This window comes from Melozone crissalis, unplaced genomic scaffold, assembly GCF_028551555.1.
Source record: "Melozone crissalis strain CALT ecotype California unplaced genomic scaffold, PUWL_Pcris_2 ptg000062l_1, whole genome shotgun sequence".
Lineage (NCBI taxonomy): Eukaryota > Metazoa > Chordata > Aves > Passeriformes > Passerellidae > Melozone > Melozone crissalis.
In genome coordinates this window covers 2,150,893-2,161,590 of record NW_026535840.1, presented here as the reverse complement: position 1 = coordinate 2,161,590, position 10,698 = coordinate 2,150,893, and the positions used below count along the sequence as shown (strand labels likewise).

At 41.7% G+C, this 10,698-nt stretch overlaps 1 protein-coding gene across 1 annotated transcript; it reads right to left on the bottom strand.

The window, feature by feature from the left end:
• Positions 1-208: 208 nt before the first annotated feature.
• On the bottom strand, positions 209-9,584 carry DNAJC12 (DnaJ heat shock protein family (Hsp40) member C12). Its single transcript, XM_054288374.1, has 5 exons — positions 9,505-9,584; positions 6,466-6,544; positions 4,679-4,818; positions 2,750-2,951; positions 209-671 (listed from the first exon to the last, which is right to left on the bottom strand). Exons 1-5 carry the CDS (start codon positions 9,580-9,582, stop codon positions 577-579), a joined length of 594 nt encoding a protein of 197 aa, XP_054144349.1. The 5' UTR covers positions 9,583-9,584; the 3' UTR covers positions 209-576.
• Positions 9,585-10,698: the final 1,114 nt, after the last annotated feature.

Here is a 10,698-nt window from a genome sequence, read left to right as displayed (position 1 = left end):
GTTAAGGTAGAAAACAAGTGATTTTCAGGAGTGCTTGATCTGTCACAGAGACCTTGGATAACAAGAACCTTCTTATTTCATCTATAACATAAGATCACAACCCTCCTACAAGTTAAGTTTGTAATGAGTACATTATAAATCACTGTAGTGAGTACAAGGCAATGGAGAAGTGAAGCAGAGCACAGAGTTAAGCAGAGTTCATTGTCATAAAGCTTTTGGAAGATCCTCTCTGAGTAGGATACCCTGGAGCCCGGGGTTCTACTGAGAGTATGTTTTTATAACATCACACTATTGAACGAAATATTAATCATTACACAATATTTGAGAATATAAGAAACGATATACAAGAGGTTAGATAACTTCACAACATCCATTTATATTAATACTGAAAAGGTTATTGAACAGAAAAGTCTCCATCTGTAATGCTCACAGCACGTGTGATAAATCAGTATTTAGACATTGACTAGAACAACACATTTCAATAAAGAACACAAAATGCAAATAACTTATAACTGCTGTTAAAAATACAAAGGGAATGGTGAAGAGATGATCTCATGCTCCTGTGTGTTTCTCATTTCAGATCTCATAGTTTCTGAATTTCCTCAGAAGGTCTGATGGAGCATCGCCTGACCAGCGGAAACGCAAGTGCCAGTAATTCCCCTCTGAAAATCCTGAGGGGAAAAACCAGAAAGTCAATTAAATTATTATAAACATGCATAAAATTTAATTTTCTGAAACAGTACTCGATGGTCTTCCCAGAAAGAAGTAAACAGAAAAGTGGTCACTTGCAGGGCTCTTGCCTAGCAGGGACAAACAGAGCACTGAGTTCTTGGCAGGCTGGAACAGGAACCAAACACCAACCCTCACCAGAGCTCAGCTGGGAAGGTGCCAGAGGAGAACAGCAAGGACCCTGGCAGCCCTGCAGGGACTCACAAAGCAACACTGACAAATTGCAGTGGCCTGATCGAGGGAAGGAGATGGAGGTGGTGATGGGATAAATCTGCAAGTGTGATCTGGGGCCTTTTCATACCAAAGTGTGACCTTCCTTTTACAGCAAACTGAATCCTGTGAGCAGAATTAGTGCTCAAATCTGTTGTTTGAGCTGAAATAGCCATGTAGGTGGCAGTCCAGAATTCATCCAGGCCAGTGACTGTCACTGTCATATTTTCTGGAAAAATCCCTTCACCAGGATTTCTTCTCCTGGGAAGCTGAGAAGCCTCAGAGAAAAATGAAAACAATAATTATCTGATTGCTTCTCCCTCTTTTGCTGCTTTGGAATGTGGTCTGGACATTGTTTACCAACTGGCCATTGTTTGATTGGTTTCATGTGAATTGTTTTGACTCATGGACCAATCACAGCCAGCTGAGTTGGGACTCTGGAGAGAACCAGGACTTTATCATTATTATTTTTTTAAGCCTCTGTAAGTATTCTTTCTCTATTCTTTAGTATAGTTTTAGTATAGTATTCTTTAATATAATATAATACCATAAAATAATAAATTAGTCTTCCAAGAACATGGAGTCAGATTCATAATTTCCTTCCTCCTCTGTCTGGGGACCCCAAAAATGCCACAAGTGACAGGAACAGACAATGCCATGGATTCAAAGTGGAACCCAATACATCGATTTTTGCTGGATCAAAACAAAAACATCATCAACACCCTACCATGGGGTATAAACATTGAAGTGCACACACACCCTGTCAAACATATTATACCATTAACATTTATTCAGGTGAATATATGCCACTGGATAAATGAAGTAGGCACTTGATGAGTTTGATGGTTTTTTTCCATCCAAATATCTGGAAATTAAATTAAAACTAAAAAAATAAAAACTTGAGAAAGAAGATGCCCAAAAGGAAAATTCACCATTACAAGGAACAAAATGATGTTTTCTTTACTTCACAACTTTAGTGTTCTACAAAGGATGCAGTGATGATTTAATTACCAAAAAAAAAAAGCAAATAGTATGAAGTTATACAGCATAATTTTTCAAAATCAAGTTTTCAGTTAGGCCTGGTATGCACCTCCTTGTAGAATTTTCTTACCAATTTTGTGCATTCCACAAATATTTGGGATTACATTAGGTTTTGCTACCCTCCCAGTTGACCCTAATTTGCTCTTTGATCAAACTGGGGGGGAATGGCAGGATTTTGTTTAACAATGACCTAAAGCACAGCCAGGAAATGCTGACTGCCAGGGGACACTTTTGAAACAGACATTTATTCTGGTGCATACACTACTTAGAAAAAACAAAACTGTTTGAGTATAAAAGAAGCCTTCAAGTCTCAAATTTTAGACCTCATTAACTCATCAGATGAAAACTGTGCAAAAGCACTCAATAATGGATAAAAAATCACCAAACAAATATTTTACTTAACAGTTCTAAATTTTATTTTAAAAAGTCACTGAAAATAACTGCCTTCTCTTTTTACATTTTTATATATCAGAAAAACTAAACTTTCCATTTTGGCTGAAGCACTTTTTTTTCTCCTTCTCCAGTTGCAGCTTTTACCAGCAAACAAACAAGGAAACTTGGGATAGGGAGGAAGGAACATCTGAAAACTTCAAAATTACATAAGTAATCAAAAGCATAAACCCCAAACCAAAATCCCAACCCAAAACCACATTTAAAAAGCTGAAAGTTCAACACACTGTTCTGGAGAAGACTTTCCCATGACTGAAAGCCCCCATTTCAGGCCAGTCCCTGGATACTGCAATTTTCTGTAAGTGCTGTTTTCACTTACTTGGGGAGTCTGGATTCTTTGAAGACTGTGGTTGCTCATCAGGGATTGCAACATCTTCTTGTTCCCTGCTCCCTTCCAACAATCCCTCTCCACTGCTTTCCATCTGCTGGGCCCACATCTCGTTGGTTCTGTTGTTGGTGTTACCAAAGCCAGGAGCTTCCAGCATTTGGTCCTTCTTGCTTTGGACAGCCCAGTGCATTGACTAAAGGAATGCAAACAGAACAAAGAACTAAGCCCTGTGCTTTAAGGGTTTAAAATGACTTTTTCTTTTTTTATATTGCAGCAATAAATGGTTAAACAAAGCACATTGAGAAGCCTGCAGGTCAATGGGATGGGGGAAAGTATGGTTACATGTCACAAACAGCACTGGAGAGGACACTTTATGGCAGGTGGGGGTGAAGAACAAAAGGTACATCAGAATTTTAAGGGCCTTTTGTCCAGTTTCCTCTGTCATGAATTCAGACTTTTTTTAAGAGGGCTTGAGTGACTTCAGAAATGTTCATTTTCAAAGCTGTCTTTAACTTCAGAATACCTTTTGAAGGCAAGGCAATTTGAAAAGATTTAATATTAAAGTCTGTGGAATAACATCTGTTTGGAACTGAACTAAGCTTAATTGGATATTTCCACCAAACATTTAAGCTCAGGCATAATGCTGTAGTTGAAGTGTCAAACTTTTCTCCTAAGGAGAATTGAGATGAGCAGAACTGACAGGAAACTTCTATTCACCTGTCTTAAAATATGACCATGTAGCCCAATCCAATATCATGGAATTATGCTGTACTAGGGGCATGCTTCCAAATCTTCTCAATAGCAAAATCAGGAAGGAAATCACCCAAAAAGCTCCTGCCTCTGTCCCAGATGACCCCACCGGCCCCTCAGAGCCCCTCCAAAGCTATGAGGGAAGCACAGGGTTCCAAGGAACCACCCCCTGGATTTTTTCGGTGACATTTTTATTTAATCAGACAACATGAAAAACTCTCTGATAAGCAATATACCAAGAGGAGAATATATTATAAAAAGATCCCAGCTTTACCTTAACTTTGAAAAGAAAAAGTTTCCTACAAAAGCAAAGTGAGCTGAAGCATTTGAAAACAGCTCTTAAGTTACTTAAATTTCCTATAAAAGCAGCAACTTGATAAATTCACTCTAAAGCTACTGGCCTAACACCCTTCTGTGAATGGGCTCCTCAAGTGCTCCAATTTCCCCTGAATTTCCATAACATCCTGTCCTAGGCTGACTACATGATGCTTTTATCCCCAATTGTCTATTCTGTTTATGCTGAATAATAAGTTTTGCACTTTAAGCCTTGTTGCAGAGAGTGAAGGGGGAGAGAAGAAGCTGCAGCTTGTTTCAGACACTGCACTCACTCCTCCACATTCCTGCTCCTGCAGTGTGTTGTCTGTGGATGGACAGATAGCAGGACAGAGCTCTCCTTTGCTTTTAGTTAGTTTAGCTTGCTGAGGCAAAAAAGTTCCCTGGACTGTGTTTTTTTGTTTTTCTTTTTCCCTTTTCTTTGGAGCATTTCAAACCTGCTCTGGACTGAACACTCAGCAGAGCACCGGCAGCTGCAGCTGTGGCCACAGGGCCGGGCCTGGCCCGTGAGGGACTGATCAGAGCCTGAGTGAGCTGAGCTGCAACAGGGGAGCGACTTTCTCAGTTCGTCATCTCTTTTGGAGCAACAAGGGGTTTTATTGGTTAATATTGTTTAGGTTTTGTTGTATAATAAACAGTTTTTTCCCACTTTTCTCCAAGGAGGTAGTTTCTCCCGGACTGGTCGGGAGGAGGGGCCGATTGGATCTGTTTTGCTAGAGGGGGTTCTGTCCCAAGTTTGCCCTGAACAGGCCACATGCCCAGCGCAGGAAGGTGTGTGCCCCATGCCCACAGCAGAAGGAAGGCAGAGCCGTGACTCTCCCGCAGCACAGCACGCACCGTCCTGACGGAGCTGCCCAGCGCCTCCCAGTGCCGGAACGGGACGGGGACTCGGCTCCGCCGCCAGTGGTCGTAGCGGGCCCGGCGCTCCGCGTCCGTCAGCGTGTCCTTGGCCTGCTGCAGCCGCTGGAAATCCTCCACTGCCACACACAGAAACCACGCTGAGAACAAGGCTTCTTGGCAAATACATGAATTCAGATCCAAAAGGGGCCTGCCAGCAATGGCTCAGAGCAAAGGAGAAGCAAGTGGCCAAGGGATGTGGTTCTGGGTCCAGCTTGCACAGCTCTGGCTGGCTTTAGGATCATGGATACCCCTGCAAATCAGCACTGGAATGTTCCTTTGTCTACCAGCTTCAAAAGCTCCTAAACACAAGGTCAGAGAAACTTAGAGAGTGCACAGCCCCTGCAGACCACCTTAAAAAGGGAAATTAGAGCAGCACTGCTTAGAAGGAACGCACTGAGATCTGCAGCAGCACAGGGGTCAGAGCAGAGCACAGCAACAAGAATCATGAGCAGCAAGAAAAAAAATGAACAGGAACAGACAAGAATAATAATCTAAATATAGTTCAGATTAATTAACTTGTGCATTTTATTAGGTGTATTTTCCACGTATGCTAAAATGTTATCCAGACTGGATGAGTAAGAACTCTCATTTCTCCCTACAGGGTAATTTTTCACGGAATGGTTACTAAGGATGCAGCTGCTTGTTACTATTTGTGGAAGGGTCATAAAGATTTAGACTTTATCTATGACTCACCTATGTAGCAGTGATCTAACATTATTGCTATTATTCATTTATTCCAGTTTACAAATTAGAGAGAGTTCTTTTGAAATACACTACACCCAAACACTAATCAAAAATGGTAACAATAAATCAAACAAGAGACAACAGGCTGAGGGAACAATTGTATGAGGTTTTCATATTCTAATATTACTAGATTTTCTTATTCTAATGTTACTAGTTCTCAACAAATAAAAGGTCTACTTTATTACTCTTTATTAACCTTAAGCTGATGAAATAAAACACAAAGTAAACTCTCACTAATACTGTAAAAAGGTACTTAAAGTAAATATGGCATGTTGAGGTAGAGTATAACATTTCTTTGTGCCAAGCAAAGCCGCTCTGATATTTGGCACTTGGCTGCTCTTTTTTTGTACCTCAGCCTTGCTGAGCTCTGCCCAGGGCTCTCTGTGGATTTGAATGGGCAAAGATTGGCTCCAAATGACTCAGGTGCTGCTCAGCCCTGCCAGCTCTGAGGAGCTGCTCCCTCTCACCAACACAAACATCAGCTGCTGCTCTGCAAAAAGAGGCTCCTCGTGGGGCTGCCTTCTCTGCCCTTCCAGCCACTGAATTACATTAAAAGAAAATAAAGCACATTTATGTGCTCCTCACAGCCTCATTCCTGACCCTAAATTAACTGATTGATGCAAGTGTGGCACTTGAGGGCCACTGAGCATGGAAGTGCACCAACTGTGTAGGTCTAGGAAGGGACACACTCCAGAAATAAATTCTGTATCAAAAAATGATCTACTGTAGAAAGAAAAAAGATTCAAGGTCCTAAAAATAAAAAAAAAAAATCCAACAAGTGTCCTCCTTCACTATCACAAAGGAGAGTGCAAGTCTTAGAAAGAATATCACAAGCTTGCTATTTAAATAGAACGTGCTCAATGCGCACCATGATTAAAATGTACTGAGGGGAAATAAAGTTTTAAGGCTGAATTTTTTATCTTGCCATGCTAATAGAAGAAAAAAAAATAGATTGTTTTTACACAGGAAAGAATACATACCCGCTTTGGGGTTTCCAGGATGCTTGTCAGGATGGCATTCAAGGGCCTTAATCTTATATTCAGCAAGAATCTGTTCAACCTAAACAAAACATTGAGACAAAGTGAGTAAACACAGAAAAAATTAGCAAATTTTCTTTTTGAAAGAGGCTGGGAGAAACAACAAGGAATGCTGAAAAGATTTTGTCCCATTCAATTTTACAAGCTTTAGTACAAGCAAAGTAGGTAACAACAACCATCTGCCAGTGACACTGCTTATTTAATCTCATTTCCATCCTTAGCCTTGTGTTTGTGAGGCTCAGTCATCCAGCATGGGTCGAGAAAAATGTGCAAAGACATTTGGCCACAGAGGCCAAATGCATCCCTTCAGTTGCCCTTTACTTTGCTTAATCAACTCCAACCTTCAGCAGAGTCTCAGAGCAGGAAGCAAAGGCTCTCTGCATTGCTGAAGATCAATTTGTGTGTTTGGGTGGCTTCCTCCACATCCTCTCCATAGGAAATTCAGCCAGCACCCCATGGGGTTTCCATCTTGGACACCACAAGATAACTCACTCCATAACCAGTAGTGCATATTCCATAACCAGTAGTGCATATTCTTTCTTCAAGTTAATTTTCCTTGCAAAAAGGTTGGCTTGGAGTAGAATACATCTATAATCAATGTGAGAATATTGGCAAGTGTTAGTTTATCAGTTAATTGCAAATTCCCACAGTTTGTTATACCATAAAGTATTGCAACCACTGGAAAAACTAACACATGTGGAGCCATGAAGCCACTGGAGTGGGCATCAGCTTAGATTTTCAAATATTTAGTGCTTTTCCAAGTATCTTGCTGGTTCTTATAATTCAGAAGCCAAAACTTCTTTATATCACTCCAGTTCAGCTTAAGCTTTCACAATTCACCCTAAGGAATAAAAATGACCATTCTTTCCCATACTACAAAGGCTCTTTATACAAATTGATCATTTTTCCTACCATAAAAGCCACATACAATTTAAATTATTTACTTCAAAATTAAGTCTCATAGCATTTTTTATTTAGAATAAAATTACAGTTCACTCAACTAGCTGGACAAATCTTGTTGGCATATTCTGGGAAAAAATCTGATCTGCAGTAGTATCTTAAGAATTCTACACTTTTCACTCTGCTCAGAAGCTCCTTCCAGAGGGACAGATGTAATGTGGTGTGTCTGCAGTCAGTAAGACACTTTAAAACACACACAGTGCACAGAGAACTTGGTGAGACTGGTTACTGTATAGCCAGTTATCATCTCAAACACTTAGTTACTTAAAGGGAACTTTAAAGTTAAAATGTGTACAGAGGGTTAAAATTTAGCAGAAGGGCAACATGGAAGTTTTCAGCTTAAAAAAAAATCAGTAGAAAGAAAACTTTATAGGAAGTTTATAGAACATACACAAAATTAATATAAAATATATAGTGAGGTGCTTCACCAAGAAAGACATCAATACCCACTATACAAAACCAGCATTGTTCTTGAAGAAGGATGGAGATTAAATCTCCCCTCTTCCTGTCACATCTGAAGATGAAGTAGGTGTCTGTCAGCTCAATTCTACCAGAAGCCACGAATGAACTTGGTTTGTGTTTACTTGAATACAGCAACAAGTCTGTAAAACTGAGAGTATTTCTGCTTAAATTTAACCAGGTCCAACCAAGAGCAGGATATTGAGCAGCTCAGATGAAAGGGCTGCAGCTGGGAGTGTGCTGTGCATGCTGTGCCAAATGCTCGACTCCTGTACAAAGCAGTGAGACTGCAAAATCCCTGTAATGTTCCAAATTCCTGTGACACCCCAGAGGGGCTGTGCAGGTCCTGAGGTGCACCTGGAGCTCAGCCTGGGATCTCCCGGGTCAAAAGCAGTGCAGCAGCATCTGCTGCTTCTCCCAACAAACAGTACTTGAGAGTTTGTTTTTCAGGACCCATTACATTTATTCCACCTTTTACATTTCATTTTCAAGCAATGTGAAAAATCATTATCGCATGTACTTGAAGTGTTCATTAATTGCTAAGCCCTTAAGGAATTAGTGTGAGGTAGGAAGTGAGAAACAGCATGTGTGAAACAAGGCTGCGTGGAGCCCTGCCCTCTGCTGGGATCTCTTCTGAAGTGTCCTCGGGAAAAGCTTCACATTTCCCTCCGGGACTCACTGAGGATGTTCACTCCCGATCCTTATACTTCACCACTAGGGCAGGTGAGAGCATCTGGTTAAATATACTGAGCAAAAGACAGACAGCTTTTATCTCCACTGAATACATCCCTCATTACAGCAGAGTAATCAAAACTCCTTTTCCAAACCAAAAACTCAATTCCACTTAATATAACAGCTAAACTAAACAAAACAAAAACAAACAAACAAGCAAAAAAAAAAAAAAGCCAACAAAAAAAAAGAGAGAAAATCAGCATACTAGACTAGCCAACAAAAAGTTGTATGGACACCTTTAACACGATGCACATCACTCAAAAATAGCTTAGCTAAATCTCATTATAAAGCATGTATCTGCTATCGAAACAAATTAGTAACACTAGTCTTTGAATTTAATTTAAAACAGCATTTTAAAATATCAATATGGTAAATTATAAAGAGATACTGGTTTTGTTTTCATCTCAACAAGTGAATATATTTTAAAAAATATTATACTATGTATAAAGCCCAAGAAACTCAGCAGTATCAGTATTATCAGAAAGCTATGAACTTTCACTGTATTACTTGCACATAAATAGCTCCTTTTCAGTTTTCAAAACCAATAATATATATTCCAAACTATTATTTGGATGCTGTCAAACACATGCAGTTGGCTCTCTCCATAACCCACTCCTGTTCTACATGATATTTTCAACCTAAGCCTTACTCCAGGTTCTTAATGCTGGAGAAAACACGGGAGATAAAACTGAGCTTTCCAAGGGAGATCCTACCAGTGGCAAGAAAGAAGATGCACAAGGCATTTCAAACATTCCTGCTCGCAGATTCCCTGCGGACACAGGAGCACGTTCAAACTGTGAGTAAGCTGGCGAAGGAGGCAGAGACTCTTACCGTCGATAGCTCATCGCATCCCAGCAAGTTGTAGTAATCCTCCAGGTCCTCCGGCTTGCAGTTCAGGATGGCATCCATCGGCACCGGTCCAGCGGGCTTCCCCAGCCGGCGGGGAGGCTGCGGGGCACGGCGGGCAGGCACAGCTCACACGGGGAGCTGGAGCAGCCCAGGGACAGCGCAGGGAGGCTGCGGGGCACGGCGGGCAGGCACAGCTCACACAGGAACCTGGAGCAGCCCAGCCCAGCCCCGCTCCGCTCCGTGCGGCGCTTTTGAGCGCTGCCAGCTGACCCGCTGCCATTGGCCCCGCACGGAGCTGCTCTGGCGCTGCTCCCTGGGATTTGTAGTTGCCACGGTCACTCCAATGTTAAACCGTGGCTCCCGCCCACGCCGCAGGGTTCCGGACACTGAAACGTGCCGGAGATTTCTCTCACCATCACCTGTGCAGCCACTGCAAACAGGCACGCATCGAGAGGCAGCCCTGCACATGGGCCATCTTCTGTTCAAGTTTTATTTACAACTTTTGCCACCACCTTCACTCTCTGAAGGCTTCCTTGGTGCACAGACACTGCTGCTGAACGCCGAACAGCAATGGTACACCGCTCACTGACCAACTAAAGCTACCCGAGGACATGAAACACTCACTGCTACTATCAAATTGAACACTCTTTCTCATGCCACATTACTTTCAGACTGAGTATTGAAGGTCTGTACAGTGTGCAAAACACATTCCTTGTGAAACTCATTCTACATTGAGGTGAAATACCTGAATTTCCAACTATGATTAGTGACCAAGGCCTCGGCCCAACAGCAACTTGACACATTTTGTGTCCCCCATGATCTGTTGATTTCAAAAGATTGCTTCCTAACCTAACCACATGCTGAAGTCTTTGCCCTGGAGCCTTAGGAGTTCTGGTATTACATTTCCCACCCCTGCAAGAGCTCCGCAACCCAAGATGTCATTAATGTCATTTCATGTCATTAACTCCTGATGTTTCCTTAGCAGCTGCAAATCGATGCTGTGAGTGGTTATGCAGTTCTAGATGCACTGACCCTGTAGGAGAGCAGATGGCCAGGCTGTGACCAAGGCTGGAACAGGCCGTGTGTCTATCAGTGAGGGGCCCAGTGACCATTCAGAGCTATTTATGAATAACAAATATATAATTTCTGCGTCCACAAGAGCTTTGATATCTGCAA